This window comes from Anneissia japonica, unplaced genomic scaffold, assembly GCF_011630105.1.
Source record: "Anneissia japonica isolate Jap-2015-1 unplaced genomic scaffold, ASM1163010v1 scaffold9357_len27499_cov117, whole genome shotgun sequence".
NCBI lineage: Eukaryota > Metazoa > Echinodermata > Crinoidea > Comatulida > Comatulidae > Anneissia > Anneissia japonica.
The window spans coordinates 8,393-27,445 of NW_022755303.1; the positions used below are offsets into that span (position 1 = coordinate 8,393).

General features: G+C 34.7%; 2 protein-coding genes and 1 long non-coding RNA gene across 3 annotated transcripts in view; 2 read left to right on the forward strand and 1 right to left on the reverse strand.

Moving 5' to 3' along the window:
- The window catches only part of LOC117123354, a 5,959-nt gene extending 4,131 nt beyond the window's left edge, over positions 1-1,828 (forward strand). Inside the window, exon 4 of the long non-coding RNA XR_004447847.1 lies at positions 1,167-1,828. This is a non-coding gene — a long non-coding RNA (uncharacterized LOC117123354). The remainder of the gene's footprint in view (positions 1-1,166) is intronic.
- A 3,980-nt stretch (positions 1,829-5,808) lies between these two features.
- On the reverse strand, positions 5,809-10,358 carry LOC117123353 (spindle pole body component 110-like). Its single transcript, XM_033269237.1, has 9 exons — positions 10,296-10,358; positions 10,089-10,194; positions 9,860-9,928; positions 9,638-9,702; positions 9,338-9,440; positions 8,678-8,805; positions 8,101-8,220; positions 6,636-6,759; positions 5,809-6,156 (listed from the first exon to the last, which is right to left on the reverse strand). Exons 1-7 carry the CDS (start codon positions 10,356-10,358, stop codon positions 8,185-8,187), a joined length of 570 nt encoding a protein of 189 aa, XP_033125128.1. The 3' UTR covers positions 5,809-6,156; positions 6,636-6,759; positions 8,101-8,184.
- Positions 10,359-13,544: 3,186 nt separating this feature from the next.
- LOC117123355 (spindle and centriole-associated protein 1-like) lies at positions 13,545-18,844 on the forward strand (the record flags this gene model as incomplete). Its single annotated transcript, XM_033269238.1, has 8 exons — positions 13,545-13,622; positions 14,374-14,421; positions 14,743-14,821; positions 15,614-15,812; positions 16,087-16,196; positions 16,903-17,042; positions 17,649-17,715; positions 18,681-18,844. Coding segments are annotated over exons 1-8 (885 nt in total), but the record flags the coding sequence as incomplete, so codon positions are not given.
- Positions 18,845-19,053: the final 209 nt, after the last annotated feature.

The window sequence follows — 19,053 nt, forward strand, 5'->3', positions numbered from 1 at the left end:
GTGTATACCCTGTCTCTTATACACATCTAGATGTGTATAAGAGACAGCCGCTGGAGCCGTCATTGTCCTGAATATACTCAATACATCACCCCTCTCTGACACACGCATACATATAATTAAATTATTTTTTATTGATAGATTGATTGATTTTATTTCAAAATAAATCCATATGTAATATGTGTTATTATTATTATTATTATTATTATTTTTATTATTATAATATTATTATTATTATTTATTGATTATTATTATTATTATTATTATTGTTATTATTATTAGGGCTACATGATAACAGATACTTGCTTTGTATGCCCTTTTTCAATTCCTTATAATTTAATAATTACATTTATTATAATTGTTATGTTTGAATTACTCATGTTTCATAATGTATATTGATGATGGAACTGGAAGTAAAGTCGCATTGAATTGATTTGAAATATTACGCATTACACTACCCGCCGCGCACGACTGATCTTTTTGAAATTGAAAATTATTTAATATTTAGCTTACTTGACCTTAATATAGAAATATTCATGTCCAGGATAATACTTTACCTCAATCCCTTGCTGTATATTTTGGACAAAACAATCAAACACATCGATGTCGTGGACAATCATCACATTTTCATTTACCCCCTACCCGTCCTTCATCACGTATAATACAATATTCATACAGTACGTGAATTCAAATTCTGGAATCTGGAACTCCATTAAATTGCATAACTGCTAGGCTTTTATATCCACAATACGTTAGTATAAATACATAACCAATTATCCGTCTAGCTATCATCATACTCATTATCATTCGTCGACCGCGGTCGAGATAGATGACACTCGGACACGCCACAGCGCTTTGACCAGTGCTAGCGCAATACCAGTAGGGCCTAGGCCTATCTCTTGCAATTGTGTCAGGATACATCAGTGGTCTACTCTCTCCTCTCCCTCTCACCCTCTCCGTCTTGTAGTTCTATATTAATTGAGATAAATTCCTTTGCATATGTATCTTGTCTCTATGCACTACTAGTTATTTATGTTCAATAACCACGATATACAAGAAAATGGAAAATATACCAGAATACGAGAATCGTTCGTTGGGTGATATGTTATATTAAGCAATGAAAAAATATATATTCAAAAGTACTTATGATTATATTTTTTCAATTACAGATAAGCTCCTTGAAGTGATCTGTGATGAGCTGTGGAAGTATTTTAACACAGTATAACTGACGTACCAATTATATTCGTTAAATTTGTTTAGTCACCAAAAATTGAGTTTCTGTACGTCTGTATAGTAGGCCTGATGCCTTTTGTGTTTATCAACGTTTTAAATTAACTCAGAATTGTTAATACATTGTCAAAATTATACATTATTGTCTGAAAATACAAAAGAGTACAAATGAATCGATGAAAAGTTTAGCGTTTAATAATTTAGGATTTGTTAGCTTAATAACATAAAGGGTCTTTACACATTTAGTGCAGTTGTTGATACAAGGTTGTGTGCTTTTAATATAATTCGTTGTCTTCTAATTGGTGAAATGCGCAGAATGATGGGTCAAGCTTAAAGTTTCAGTTTCCATTTTGAACCTTAAAAGTTTCAGAACCAAAACTTTTTATTATTGAACTCACACTAAGACGTTTGGTAGTGTCTTAATTGGTTTTCTGGGAAAATTATAATGACCACAATTAAATATTTTTGTAAGATCAAAACTGTGAAATTATCATGTAGGCCTAACCTCGATAGTCGATTTATGAAAAACAATTAAATTTGAGTTAAGTTTCAAACAATGAGACCAAAAGTGCTCGAGTTTCATTAAATAGTGTGTCATATACCTTGCTGTCTTCCATTTTATTTTTCTGTGTACATATTATCTTTTTCAGCAACCGATTTTGCTATTATATATATATATATATATATATATATATATAAATAATCAAAGAAAGGTAAATACAGTGTTCAGATAAAGGACTTAATAAATACATCGTATAGCATAGCTCTCAACGAATGTAGTCCTGTAAATAAATGAATAAAGAAATTGTGTAATAAAATGCCTCTGGCGGGACTCGAACCTGCGACCTCTCGCTGTCAAGGCGAGCTCGTCGAGGACCTTGCCCCAATAACGTCGGGCAAGCCCTGGAGCCACCCCTGTCTATAATAAAGCATGATTCTAGATAAGATGATATTAATTATCTCATATGAGCACAATAGGTCTGTCTGCCTACTTCCGCTGCCACTGTTTATACTTCAACGATAACGATAAAAAAGCTAAAAAGCGATTGTGTAAAAACCTGTCTCTTATACACATCTAGATGTGTATAAAAGAGACAGCATACATACACACATACACATATATATACATACATACATACATAGGCATATATATATATACATATATATGTATATATATATATATATATATATATATATATACATATATATATAATAAGGCCTATACATTGCAGTTTCGTGTGGCAGTGTCCACAGAGCCCGACCATACGATCTTATACGGCGATACATCATAGTTGTATACATACCGTACATCATATATAGTGTTTTACCGCCACCTCTCTGTGTTAAGGAACAGTCACACGCACTTTAAACTTGATGCCATAGAAGTCGTTTATTATACAGCAATCTTGGCATCAAACCTACCGAATTTTATTAAAGTGGGTGGGACGGGGGAGGAGATGCGTTCTTCGTACCGACTCTATCTCTCGGCTATTTCAACATATTCCCAGACGCAAAGAAGTCCAAGACATCTGAGAAAATAATCAGTCACTTTCTTGTTTAACAATTGGAGCTGCAGATAAAGTGGTGTTGCGGCGGCGGAGGCATTAGTGATTGCTCAGACAGAAGGGTCCAAACAAACATCAGTCCTATCATTGAGAATTCCTTCTTGGTCTTAAGGTGTTTAAATGCCCCCACTAGATCCTCTGAAACTCGTAGATGTTTTTGTTGATAACAGAAGTTTTGTTTTAAATGTCGATTGATATTGATATGGGTGTGAGCAGTTCAAACTACGTATTGGTTTATTAGAATCTAAACAACATGTGTCTGTTTCATTAACCAATTATTTTCATTTAAACACTTATGATATTTGATGATCATCGTGCAGAAATACAAAACAACGAATGACTACGCAGGGAAGATTGAGTATAATGAGTCACGGTTATAAAAGGCTTAGAATTGCTAACATTGTTAGTTCACTATCAGCATATCATAATAATTATTGTTGAATATTGACTTTAAGGAACATTCATCTTTTTTTAATACAATAAATATCATGTTTAGTTGAAGTCGTGTTTAAAATGAGTAAAATATAAGTAAATTAACGATGCCGAGGTCATATGGATCCTCTCTCAGTATATTTGGCCTTTGTATGAAACTTGCATACGGCAATGAATTTGGCCCTCTCCAGGTTGAATTTCACCCCACCCATGTCCGAGAGAGCTTCCACCTCCGCCCCCAGTCGGGGGAAAAAACCACAATTCAATTGGAGAAACAAAAAAATATCTTATGTAAGCCTATTTTCTACACATACGAGCCAAGGCTCACGCATTCTGGGTGTTTCACGCTCTCACGTTTAACGACCAAAATCTCACGCATAAATGCAGCATCACCTAATATGATAAAAATATGTGTATACTTTGTAGATTTCTTGCTAAATATTCATCTACAGTACATAAAAATAGGATTGGTTTTGTCATTATACATTGGAACACAAATAAATGGTGGTGCACTACATCCTGGTTGAGTTTGGTTGGCTTTCTCTTTTAAGTAACGCCCTCAACAAATAAAATTATGGAGCTGCCTACAATATCCTATAGGGAGGGGTTTTAAGGACAAAAGTCTGACGCTTGCATATTAGTCTAACTTGGCATGTAGGACTATGATATTAGTAGTAGACTCTATAATCGATTAAATAAGCCTTTCAGAAGCGGATCTGAGATGTCCGAAATGGGGAGGGGGAAAAAGTGGGGCCGCTCGATATAACACCATTCTTGGAGGTCAGGGGGCATTTCCCGCAAAATTTTTGTTTTCTAGACGACCGAAAATAACCTCTGGGCCGTTTTGGGTGATCAGTTTTTTCTTTCTTGTTTACTTTCCAAAAAAAAAGTGGGGGGGGGGGGGGGGGGGGAGGGAGGCGGGGGGGGCGAGCCCTCCCCCACCCCTAAATCCGCCCCTGCCTTTGAAACCCTAAATTATATATGCTTTGCTCTAGTCAGGGACAATGGCCTCCTCGTCGGGGACCTTGCCCCAATAACGTCGGGCAAGCCCTGGAGCCACCCCTGTCTATAATAAAGCATGATTCTAGATAAGATGATATTAATTATCTCGTATGAGCACAATAGGTCTGTCTGACTACTTCCGCTGCCACTGTAAAGGCCTGTTTATACTTCAACGATAACGATAAAAAAGCTAAAAAGTGATTGTGTAAAAACTTCTCTTATTTCTTCTATTTTCTATATGAACAATTGCTTTTTAGCTTTTTTTTAATCGTTATCGTTGAAGTATAAACATGCCTTAAACATTGTTTCTGCATTCTGAAAAAAATTAGAAGTGTCTGGAACTAATCATCGACAACAAGCAGGTCGTCTGACCAAAAATATTAATTCGCCTATCCAAATATCCAAATCCATAAAAAAAAATTCTCCCCGGGATCCTGGTCGAGGCTGTAGTTTGCACCTAACTATCATGTCCAACCCCCTGTAGGCAAATTTCTGGAGCCATCGCTGAGACTGAGACTCAGGTCAATATAGTTCAGCAATGATCGGGAGAAATACAACATACAGCTTCTTAAAAATAATTAAGTAACATCATATTTCCAGATAGAAAAGAGTAACAGATATCAAGCGTTTTTTTGTATAAATTAAAAAATGTGTACGTTTAAAATTTGTACATATTGTTATATTGTTATATTCTCTTTTTTGTCTTAATACTTAATTATATCATCTATATTTCCGTATTTTGTTTTTGTTGGGGATCCTTTCTGAAACACACCTATCAGCTTAAAGCAGGGGCGAATTTGATGGGAGGGGGTCAGGCCGGCCCGGATCCCACCTTCTAGAAAGCAAAAAAGTAAAGAAAGTAAAAAAAAAACAAAAATGGTCGCCCAAGGCGCCTGACAAGTTAATTGTGGGCGTCTAGAACACCAGAGTTTCGTGGGGGCATGCCCCGCCCCGGACCCCTAGTGTAGTGTTATCTCGATCAGCGCCACTTCCGCCCCTCCCACTTTCGGACATCTCCGGATCCGATCTTCTGTTATTTGGTCTTATTGTCAATGTTTTGCTCTTAGGTTTTGTAATGATTTCTTGATTTTGTAATATGTAAATTGATTCTGTGTTTCTGGAATGGATAACAATAGATATTATACTATACTATACTAAAAGATCAGTTGAAAGCGAGGGAAAAATCTATGGTCTAAGAAGTAGACAGAAACAAATATGAGAGAGGGCGCGAGGGTGTGTGTGTTCATGTGGTGTTCAGCTGCATTCACCTCGGGTCAACTGAACTGAAATTTGAATCGTGTCTCTAATGCGCTGAGCGCTAGTGTCCCGATTCTTACACACTGATTCGATTTTCCGATTTGATAATTCGGATTCAATGTAAACGCAGATTTACTCACCAAATGATTGGCTACGGGAATCCTCCTGCAGAGACGCCTGTATCTTCACAGAATATTAATTGACGTCACTGGCTGACTATATCAGGAATATATTATTTTGATGACTTATTGGCGAAAACACTGCATTTAAAGACTAATAGAATTATAGATAACATTTGGTTTGCAATTTATTTTCACTACCATTGCACTCATTGCTATCCAAAAGGTACATCTGTTAAGCCTATACGAATAAACTGGTTTATTATTAACAGCGTATATGCTGCTTATAATGATATGCCATTAACGGAATAGCACACTGATAGAATGTGGATGTGGGGACTTTGTATGAGGTGTGTTGGACAGAGTTCTCTCTCACTTCTCTTCTGACATCCGACAACCATTACCATGCACTCATACAAACAGATTACGGATAAAAGTGTTTTATTGTCTGTTCTTTAAGAAGCTGGTAAAAACAAATCATTATCATATTTTAACCTGTCTACGATTTGCTGTAGAACGGAAGAGTGGTGATGTGTTTCATGAAACATGATTACCTGAAGGATAAACGATAGAGATAAGTTACGAAAACGTTTTAAAAAGTGACCATATATATATAGGCCTATATCTGTCTCTTATACACATCTAGATGTGTATAAGAGACAGATGGCCTCCTCAAAATAAATAAATACCTATACATTATATGACTTTATTATTATGTTCGCATAGGATTGTCTTTTTATGTTACATATTTAAACAAAAGCCTACCATTAAAAAGACAATCCGATGCGAACATTAATAATAAAGTCATATAATGTATAGGTAAATGTAGGCCTATATATTTTTTTTTTAAAGTATTAACAGAATTGAGAAAAGTGGTACGTCCGGCCAAAGTGGTGCGGCCGGTGCGGTTCCGACGGCCCTGGATGTTTTTTGAACCGTTTGAACATGCCACTGTGGAAGAGCCATTAATCTAAAACATGACACTCTCTAGACGTAACACCTAGAGTATTACGTGATAAATGCAGTGACTTACCCACAGGGGCATCTCCCACACATGTGTGGACAGTACGCAATATCTTGTGCAAAAGTTCCATCCGCATCATCACAATAATTTTTATAGAATATACAATTTGGTGCATCGGGATGTCTGCAGCCATCTGTCAAAATATACATTAAATAGTCATCTAAGTGTCAAGCAAACTTAACAACTGAAAAATCACAACAGATGGGCGGGGCTTAGCAGACGGTAAATACTAGGGCCGGGCCTAACGTTTTCCAAAGATGAATGAAACTCATAAGATGAATTGGAATATGGATCATGCAGATCTGGAATCAAATCTAGGGGGTCCGGGGTCCTCCACCGGGAAAATTTTGATTTCTAGATGGCGGAAAATGACTTTTCTCGACTTTTGAGCTAGGTGTCTAATGACTTTGTTCTTCAAAATACAAGGTTTTCCCCCTCTTGAAAACGGTCAGGTAAACTTTCTCATTCTTATTACAGTAAATAGGCCTGACATGTGTGTAAACATACAAAAAAAAATGAGTAATTTAGGAATTTTGATTCCTAGATGGCGGGAAATGAGCTTTTCCAACATCTAAGGTGTCTTAATTACTTTTAAGTTCTTCAAAATTCAAGGTTTTCCTCTCTTGAAAATTTTTATAATCAATCAATGAACCCAAAGAGAAAAGGGAGGTTTGGATTTTCCCCGGAAAAATGTTGATTTCTAAATGGTGGGAAATGAGCTTTCCCGATTTTTAAAGTATCTTTTAGCGATTTTAATTAAAGCGACTTCTGAGGTGTCTTTTAATTACTTTTAAGTTCTTCAAAATTCCAAGGTTTTCCCCTCTTGAAAACGGTCAGGTAATTTTTCCTCATTGTTTTTACAATAAATAGGCCTTATGTGTGTGTACATACATAAAAATAAAAAAAAATATGAGTAGTTGCATACAAATTTTTTCCATGAATCGATAAATCCCAAAAAGAAAGGGGGATCCGGGGGTTCTCCTCCGTGAACATTTTTGATTCCTAGAAGGCGGAAAAAAAAAATCAGCTCACGGGTCCTGAACAGGTAGGTCTAGAATTCTTTTTCCCCCTTTTTTTGGCCCAAGGGAAGGGTCAGGACCGATGACTCCCCCTCCCCCAGATCCGCCAATGTGAATTGCGAGAAAATGTAACTCGGTCGGGGACTGGACTCCCCCTCCCCCAGATCCGCCAATGTGAATTGCGAGAAAATGTAACTCGGTCGGGGACTGGATAAACATTCTCTTTCCCATCCTTCTCCTCCTTCTTTCCTCTTTCTTTTCTTGCATTTCTTTCCGATCATACAAAAATCTCCAGACATTATATATTTTTTGCCAAAAAGTGGGGGGGGGGCCCCCCCCCAGGTTCCGCTGGCCATGAATACATTTTTACTTTTCTCATGAATAAATTATTACATAGGCCTATGTTTAAACATTTGAGTGGTAATAATGATCACATGAAAAATGCAGTGACTTACTGGGGCACCTCTTACACATGTGTGGACAGCGCACAACAACAGGTGCAAACTCTCCATCTGCATCGTCACAATATTGTCTATAGCCTATACAATTTGGTGCATCTTCTTGGCTGCACTCATCTGTCAAAATATACATTCAATAGTCATCTAAGTGTCAAGCAAACTTAACAACTGAAAAATCACAACAGATGGGCGGGCTTATCAGACGGTAAATGCATTTTTACATTGCTCATGAATAATGATTACATTTGAGTTGTAATAATTTATCTTCTCATAAATATTGAAAATGAGGGTATTTTATATTGTATATTAGGGGAGGATTTTGTGGGAGGCTGGGCCGTCCCCGGTCCCCTAAAAAAACAAAAAAAAAAAACATTAAAATGTAATTACAGTATTTAATACAGTATTTTCCACTTAAAAGCACAATATTGATCATTCTGTGTCATTTTTACATTATATTATAAATATTTAAAAGCTGAAGAATAGATAATAAACTCAACCAGTGTAACACCCTCTATCTTAGCTTCTCTATTAAAATGTTTTGAAAACTTAAAAATAACCAACCAATGTGCATTACCTCCAGTTTTAGTTTGATAATCTCTGTGTGTTTTGCTTTCTCTGCATCAGCCATTTGTTTCTGAAGTGTTCTTACACTTCGTATCTTTTCTTCCAGACTTCTTTCAAGAATGCTAACTTCTTTTTTGACTATAAAAATGAAAGAGACATTGGTCAAAAAATGCATACTATAATAACATTATGAACATAAATTAAGAAAAGATTTATTAAATCTGGTACATACAGTAATGAGAATAATGATTATATTGATAATGTAGTGTACTCAAGCCCTGTCTCTTATACACATCTAGATGTGTATAAGAGACAGCATTCGCACATTACAGTAACTATTAATGTCTCAAAATTCTTAATGTACTTAATTTTCTGTTGGTCATGCAACCTCTCCCGTGCTACCTGTTCCACAGCAACACAAAGCAAATGACAAGAAGATGAGGAACGAGACAATACAGCAGGAGAGAATCTATTTTTTACTTCTACAACAAAAAATTCAATTAACTTCATTTTCCATTAAACCAACCCCAACTTCATGGTGTAATCTGGACAACATAAACTCTGCTTTTAACTCAAAAGAAAAAGCACAGTATCTGTATAGCGCCCTCTATAGGTGCTCAAACTCCAAACTTTTTTTTTGTATCTCTTGATGATGTTATATAACACATACCCTCTATTCTGGCATCTTCTGTAACATTGACTAATGCTTCTTTATGTCTTTCAATTATTTCTTGCCTTTCTTCTTTCCATTTATCTTCCTTCTCACCATGCTCCTAGTCAAATCATGGTCAAATTTTTAATTTCATCATTTAAAATATAGCTTTTATTTTGTTAGAAAATATAAACTTATTTTATTACTAAATAGGATAAGGTAATTTAATTGATGAATCAATGATCTAAACACACACACACCAAACAATCTACAGAAATAATATATTTTAACTTTTGTAATACAATTAAATTACTGTACCTTTGTAAGCATTGCTACTTTATCCTGCATATCTTCAATCTGATCTTTAAGTGTTCGGTTTTCATCTTTAAAATAAATATATTATTTTATTATTTTTATAATCCAGGTAATTGGTAGTGTGTATTACTTGGTTATATTAGGCACAATCGAAATACATAGCGTATTTCTTTATTTATTAATAACTCTTAATATAGTATAGTTGAATTTTGAGATGACATCTACCTTCAATATCACACCTCATTGCTAGAATACCCTGAAGTTTATCCACCAATTTATGCATCTCATTTGCATCTGTTAAAAAATAAGTGTATATTATATAGTGTATACTGCAAGTCTCCATATAAGTATAGGCTATATAAACATTCAAAATACAGGGTTGCTTTCCCATAGCATAACTGACAAAAACAGTTGAATCTCAACAGTATTTAATGTTTTAAATATAGTACAGTACCTTCAATTGCATTTTTCTCTTTTATTTCACTGTTTTCACACTGTCTATGTAGTATTTTCTTGTGTAGTTCAAGTTGTTGATTGGTCTCCCATAAATCATCTATTTGCTGAATTTAATTAAAAACGTTGTAAATTAATTGATAATTTAAATAATAAATATCAATAAAAAAAAAAGATTGACTGATGTGATATTGCCCAAGTAACCAACCTTTTGCCAATTGTGGATGTCTTGAACCAGTTGATCCAAGTTTACGTTTCTTCTCAAGGACATTACTTGAACGTCGTTCTAAAACACAGATGATCAATAATAAAACTTTTCCCCTAAATAATTAACTAGGCTAGGAGCATCGAAGTATAGTAGTAGGGCCTAGGGGCCTAGGCCTATTATGTGAACTAATGAATACCTCCATGCTTTTTGAATGTAATTTACGCCTAAACTTTATATTTATTATTTATATATTTATTGGTCACAAATTTGAACCCTGTAATATCTCATGATTTCATTTTTTGTCTACTAGTAGCTAGGGAGCTTCTTCTATCTAGGCCTACCACCAAATAGGACAAGCGTTGATGCCCCGGGTACGGGTTTGACCAGCTGCACAGTTGCCCAAATCATTACGCTGATTAGCAGTCCTAAACTCTGAGCCAATGCAAACTCATAATTTAATATTAATATTTTTTTTAATGACTAAAATAAAATGCAGACATCGAAATCTGGTGGGATATATATCAAATAGCAAAATGAATTGCCGACCTGCAAAATTGAAGTATAAATAGGTTTATTACCGATCTAGGCCTAGGCCTAACTATAGTAAGAAGATGATGATGAGCTCGAGGATGAAGGCTATTAGTATTACCTAATTTATTAGGTTAAGGCAAGACTTTTTTTTTATTCATTGTTTCGCATACTTATTTTTTAAGGATTTTTGGTGGAGGGAGGAATAAAAATAAATTAAATTTTTTTTTTCTTATTTAGGAAATACTTTTGCCAAAATCATCCAGACGGAGGAGAAAATAAAAATAAAATGTTATTGGTGAATGTAAAATAGGATGTAATAAATGCTTCAAATTTATATAATTTACAACCGCATGTCTGGCAAATAATGTGTAACCAATGTAAAAAAAACCAAAAAAACGTAATAACAGTCTACTGTTTTCGATTTAAATAACTGAAAACTGAAGTTTATTTAAATATCAGTAGTCTTTAATATGTATTTTACTTGATTTTAATTAAAAATTGGAAAAACAAATGGTTTAAAAACCGCAATACCGGCAACGACAACACCGGGAATTTCAAGTGGCCAGGTACCACTTCTACCATCAGCAGTACACGTAAGTAAAGTTGGTTGATGTTGAGGTTGACGTTATATGATGTCATTCTTTTTATTTGTAAATAATCGTGTAGGTCTTTTACCTAGACTCTCTAGGCTAAAACTAAGTTAGTTTTGGGACTCGTTTAGAATGGAGAGAAGCCTAATTTCCTGGCCTAGAATATAGGCCAGCAGGCCTCCCAGTCCCCGGCAGGAGCTCTGGCCTAGGCCCTAGCCTAGGTTAGGGCCTACTACTAGAGTACTACTAGGCCTAGAGAATTCGATCCAACTCGGCCACAAGTCAACTCGGCCACAGTCAACTCGGCCACAAGTCAACTCGGCCACAAATCAACTCGGCCACAAAAAGTTCGGCTGCAGTCAACTCGGCCACAAGTCAANTCGGCCACAAGTCAACTCGGCCACAAGTTAACTCGGCCACAAGTCAACTCGGCCACAATAATATTGCTGTTATTGGTGTCATTTTTATTATTATTGTTGTTTTTATTACCGTTAGTTTTAATATTAATTAGTAGCCTTAGCATTAACATTATGTATTGTTTAAATTTTTGCTGATATTATTATTGTTACCATATAAACAATACAAAATTCTCGATTTTTTAAATTCATATTATTATTATATATTAGTCTTAGTATTATTATTTTAATAATAGTTAATTTTAAAAATATTGTTATTGGTGTTTTATTGGTATTTTTCTCATATTATTATTATTATTGTTGTTAAAAGGACCGACATGTCACTGGTGAATCACGTCATTGGATGCATCCTTGGCACTGACGGGTTTCAAACATATCCTCCAATGGTCGAACAAATATGAAGGACTGAAGTCTGTCACCTTCGCCTTTAGGATACAGGTAGGATAGATAGCATAGGCTAACTACGCCTGGAGGACTTAATAATTGGTGATGCTGATGATGGTGACTGATAATGATGATGATGATGCTGATGATGGTGAAGATAAGGATAATGTCATTGTCAATTGAGATGATATGATGAAGGCTGAAAATTTTAATAATTTCTTTAAAATATAACAAATAGGCCTATGTGGGCTTGTAAAGATATGTTTATTATATGAATTATCTTAAAATCATAACTTGTAGTAGTAGTAAGAAAAGTCTGGTAATCGGTGAAAATTGCTGCTATCCATAAATTGTTTACTAACCAATTATCCATGACTTTGGCTGATCTGCCACTTGAGAGCTGTGTCAACCTAGCAAATGACAAACTGAAAAAGTAGGACATGTACAGCCGGATGCCAGTCAATTCGAGCGGATGCCAGTTCGAGTGGATGCATTTAGTGCGAACTATAACAAGGGCGAATTTATCGTCGCCGTATTCTTGTATTTGTTTTAAATGCAAAAAAATGCTCTGATTATTAAGGTTCTGAAAGGTTTTTAGTAGTTTTTGATAATTACTCCATGTTTGAATTACAGTCTTGGCAACTCCGACTACCAAGATGGCTGCTAACAAGTTAAAACTATAAAAGAATTGCGCACAAAAAGCTTAAAAAAGAACGGAAAGTGTATTTTACTAGAGTGCACGAGAAGCACACACACGAGACGTGTGTCCATTATTTTTTTCACGGTAATTCACCACCCCTCCCCCTTCCCCAGCTCCACCACTGGTTGGGGTTCTGTATTTAAAAAAGCAAATTATATTTGTAATTGAGTTATGCTACTCACTTATCTATCTGGAACTGTTGTGCGCACCCTTCCTTCCCCTTTGAAAATGTCAAATTTTTAGCTCAAATTATATTTGTAATTAAGTTATGCTATTCACTTATCTATTCTGGAACTGTTGTGTGCCCCCCTTCCCCTTTGAAAATGTCAAAATTTTTAGCTCAAAAAGGAAATTTTGAGTAATTTGTATATAACTCGCACAGGTTGATGTTCGCACAAGTGGATCTTCTTCCGCTCAAACTAGCATCCGCTCAAAAAAAATTCTGCTCGAATTCGCTCGAATTGGCCTTCGCTCGAAGTGGCATCCGCTCGAATTGACTGGTTCTCGTACAGCCTAGGTCCAACAATTTTATTTTAATCATTAGTGCTGGTTATCTCTAAGTAGATGTTTGCAACAGATATAACCTATTCTTCTGCAGACTTAATATTTATGTAGCAAGGAAGACAAAATGTCATTTCAAAGGATCAACAAAAAAACAAATGTTGGAACGAAAAAGAAGAGAACCAAGAAGCAACCAGCTTGGGATGTGAGTCAAATGTTAATTTGTACATTTTTCTGTTCAATCATGTGGACCCAATGACCAGGGAAAAGAAATGTGCTTTAGAACCTCAAGGAAGAGGCGCATTATAAATGCCTATACCAGTACCACTACAAGTACAGAAAAACTCTTTCAATATAACATAAGTACTAGTCTTCCAAGAGGTCAAGATTCAATAGTAAAACAATCACATAACAAAGTAACAGGCCTACATATAAAATCACAATAGGTAGGTTAGTTAAATACTCTATTTAAATATATTTAATTTAATGGTGTCAAATTTGCAACAATACTGAATAGAGAATGTTTTGTTTGTCCATCACGTTCATTTTCAATTACTGTACAAAATATAACAATACAGTAATAGAAATTTATCTCGGAACTTAATTGTTCTGACCACCTTTTCATCGGAAGTTGATATCTGATGCTTTAAATTTTTTAATTTAAAAAAAAAAAAAAAAAATTTTAAATTGCACTCTTGGTTGGGCGGGTGGTTTCCCCAGATTTCACCAAAGCCGATATTATTTAAATTAATAATTTTACATAACAGTTATAAAAATGCTTTAAAAACTTTAATGATATTAACAATAATGAAAATTTAATGTTTAGTTTTTTGTGATGGATTTTATTATTTCATTTAACTCTCAGTTTTGATGTTGTAAACCATACGTTTAAAAAAAAACTGTTACGGTATTACCGGTGATATAGAAAATTAATTCTTCAAATTGTTTTATTTTAGGATACAGTTTCAGATCTCACAGTGCACAAAATGAGCCCAGATGAACAGGTACTATTCAATTGAATTATCATTTTTCATGTCTTAAGAAATTTCTATTTGTACATAACTCACCATTCCATAATTTTTCTGCGGCTGGTTAAATTTTCAGGTAGAGCTGGTTGGAAAGTTATGTTTTTATTTTAATAGGCAGTTTATTAGCATTATTAGTATAAGAGCCAGGGGAAAAACCTTTATCAATCAGTTAAAACATTGAATAGTTTCAAAAGGATGGTAAGCAACTCCAGCATTAATTTGCATAGTGAAAAAAATAATACCACATTTATATGTAAAATAAAAAATTATAATTTTTTTTATTAAATTTTGTGTTAGATAAGGAGGAAGCAGGTTCATATGTCAAGTAACCTTGAGGCAGTTAGAAGTGAAAAGGTGGCCAAGACATTGAGAAAAGGTAAATGTTAAGACCAAAATGGAGGTAGAAGGGCATTGTGGTAATAGTTTATTTAATTAAAAATGTATCTGGTGTTTGACCCCCATTAAAAAATCTCTTCATATTAATAATTATTCCAATTGCTTTATCTAGCCATTTGACATGGATAGAAAGCATTCTGTTGAAAGAATTATAATGTTTAGACTAAAGCAATATATTTGCCAATAATATTATGTACAATACTATTGACTCTGAATGTACACACCTACAAATTTTTTGAGAACACAGAATTTATAAATCCAAATGTGTAATCAATTTTGTAGTACACGTAATACTACATGACACAGCTTCCTTCAGATAATTCCGGTCCAGTGCATTGTGCATTTCTGCTGCTGTTTTGGAGGCAAAAATACACAAATGCTCTTAGGCCTCAACTATGTGCAAATTTCTTCGTCAGTGCACATTAATCAAGTTTTCTTTGACAAATACATGTGATTTTCCTACATATGAATATGATATGACATGACATCATGATGTCAGTTTGTGTGCAAATCACAGATGTTTGTTACAGAAACCATTGTAATGCCAGATAGAGCACACATCCTATAATAGATAGATAGATAGAAATCTTTCTTCATTCTGGATACTCAGTCAGTATTGTTACACTGTTCTTCCCTGAGGTCCAGGGTATTATTTAAAACTACACTTTACTACAAAATAAAATTAAAAGAAAAATGCATAAAAATATAAAAACAGTATAGTGTCAAGATTACTGCCTTCCCTGGACTTAATAGTGAGACTGTTCTCTTTCAGCTCGAACCAATAGTTTAGATGATTCAAAAAGTGCCTTCCTGCGGGAGGTCCTCTACGACCAAGCGCAGCTAAGTGATGTCATCGCCCACAGTGATCGTGTCATGTCCGTAGTGAAAGACCTGTTTGCAGACGATCCACGTCGACGTGAGGCCATTCCAAACGTGACCCTTGCTCCTCAGATCTCTAACACACAAGAAAGGTAACCTTTTTTGTGACATGTATTTTTTATGCAAAGCAATTTTATGTGTTAATAAATAATTATAGGTTTCTTCCCCTGAAGATGGTTAGAGTACAATCCAAATGGTCCTTCTCAGAACCGAGATACCATCAGATTGAGATTTATAGCTTAATATACCACATGGTGTGCCTAAAAACTATAATTATTTACTAATTTAATTCACCCTGCAACCTTCAAAACCAACTCTATGTATTAATAAATATAACGATGGTAATTGAAGTTCCTTTAAATTCAGATTGCAGGGACCAGTATTTGTGCGGCCACACACAGACAGTCAGCTCACCACTCTCAGCGAGTCTGTAATGGATGCCTATGCTCTGAACGAAGTCACCAGTTCTAGCCAAGGTAATACAGCAATTATGGTGATAATGAGGTAGCGGCAGTTTGGCATAGTGGTTGAGGTTCGGACTTTCAATCGTAAGGTCAGGGTTTTCGAGTCTCCGCTGTGCAAATTCGTTTGTGTCCTTGGGCAAGACACTTTAGCTACATTGCTTCAGTCCACCCAGCTGTATCAATGGGTACCAGCAAACTGCTGGGGACTAACCTGCGATGGACTAGTGTCCCATCCAGGGGGAGTACAACTCTCATCCGCTTCACACTATAGAAACTGGGGATAAGCTCCAGCGCTATGAGCCCCAGTGGCTCAAAAATAATATAATGTTGATGATGATTATGATTTACAGTATATCTTAATGATGAAAAAACATGTAGGTGTATTTTTGTTGACATATGTATTTTTGTTGTTACATTTTGTACGAAGTTGTTTTGGATACATCATTAGGTATTTTCCAACATGTGCCGCTGTTTCAAAAGTGCTATCCAATAAATATCTATCTATCTAAGAGAAAAAATGGTGGTTTTGATGTTGATAGCGTTGATGGTGGTGATATGCTGTAGATGATGTTGGCTCATAAATAATGTTTTATCGTATCTTATAGGGTATTATCTTTTTGTGAAGGTTTCTTATATATGAAATTCTATAGGTTTTGTAAAGGAATCATTGGTAATTCATAAATACTAATTAAAATTCATGTTAATTATGATTTTTTAGATTCTACATTAGAACATCTGTCTTCAGATGAAGAGAAGGAGAATATTCCAAAAGACTTTCCTGGAAAGGTTGTTGACATGGACAGGTTTCAGAGGTTCATAAAATCACAACAGAAAAATGATTCACAACCTGATGTGCAGGTGAACTATTAATGATATTAAATAATGAAAAGAATAATAATTATGATGAAAAAAATAAACCAGGGTTTATTCGATTATTCCAGGTTTCTTGAATAGGAAAGCACATATTTAGTGTTTTTATTTTATAAGTAATCACAGACTAATATTAAATTTCAAGATTCAATTTATTGTCATTCACAAAAAAGTACATGATATTTGTTTTTCTAAACCTAGTACTCAAATACAAACACATAATATAAACAATACATAATATATAATAAATACATAGTAACACAGATAGATAATTTCTGCATTTGCTAGAATAGGGGTGGTCATAAAAATCGGTCGGAGGGCCGCACCCAAACTTTGAGCTTTCAAAAACCCCAAAGCACTTGCTTTTACACCACTTTATTCTCAGTTTCAATGTTACATTTCTCATAATCGGTGTTTTGTCGAAAAATATAAGGTGTTTTTTAGCCATGTTGCTTGGCGAGTCGAACACATAGGGTTTTTAATTCATTTTCGTGGCCGCAAAAAACATCACTGTCAGGCGCACTTTGCCCACCTGTGTGCTAGAAAGTAAAAGTAACTTTATTGTATACTTTTTTGTACACTTGTTTTATGCAGATACTTCCTGAAAGAGGTCCAAGGAGCAAGATCATATCTGATATTGGAAACATAAGGAAAAAAAGTGGTGAGCAAAGATATAATATATTTCATGAGTATTTGCTATGACTTGCCTTCCAAACCCTGGGTGTTGGGTTCAAGTCCTGACAGTGACAATATTGTCTTTATGACCAAAACTGCCACTTTCTTGAAGAAAGACTTAATTTCTGTATGATGTGTATGAGCATATTATATGTGTTTATTATGTGAATGTGATTTTTATTAAGATAGTGAGATATTCAATATTTACAATGAGTCCCAAATAGATATTACATGTATAAACAAAGGATGAAATAAGAATAGGTTCATAAGGGGTAGACTATGAGCTCATCTAAAGATGATGTAAAATTTGTAACATACATAGATTTCTGTGTTATAGAATAATTAATTAAATAATATAATAATAATAATAATAATAATGTTATATTTATATAGCGCATATTGCACATTGCCCCTATGCGCTTTACAGAGAAATAATATAGGCCAACTGAGAAAAAGCAAATAACAATAAAATAATAACAATAAAATAAAATAAAAAATAATCATAATAACAATAATAACAATGAGACTAAACTACTCCTATTCCTTAAACTAATTAATGGTTGGCCGTTGACTCCGAGGAGCTCATCCGCCCTTTGTTCAGCTATTGGTTTTTCTTGCTGCTGGGCGACCATAAACATCCTCCCCTCAGCAGCCACTAAGACATATTTGAGAGGGTTGTCAGTTTAGTCGCCGACACTTCGACCGGATGGAGTTTAATGTCGTACCTCGGACTTAAATACCTGTAATTATAAAATTAACACTTACATACTTATTTGTGTGCCACACAAGCATAACACTTTTGCATTGCACCTACTAAATAAATACATTCATCTACATTCTAGAATAATAGTTTACTGCTTTTTGTTTAATCTGAAATCAGTTTACCATTATCAATGGTGCATTATCTCATCTGTTAGTGAATCATCCCTAATTTGTGTGATACATTAACAGGTGACATAAAGACACCAGAACCAGGAGATGTGTCAGTAGATTTAACAGGTGAAACATTGGCAATCAATGATACTACAAAAGTGAAAAAGAAGAGTCAAAGTAGAATAGATCAGGAGCTGGCCAATCAGAAGGCAGCGCAGAATGATGCGAATGATTTAACTAAGGTTTGTTACCATGCAACTCTAAGATAGCTTAATATTATTAGATTATTAACATAGTTCTTGTCATTATCAACATTATAATTATTATCATCACCACTACCATAACAATGATGATGAACATTTTTTTTGAAAGATATAAATCATCGTTCATTCAATATTTATTCAGGCAAGCTATATGCATTCACTCATTCTTTCTTCTATTTATTCATTCA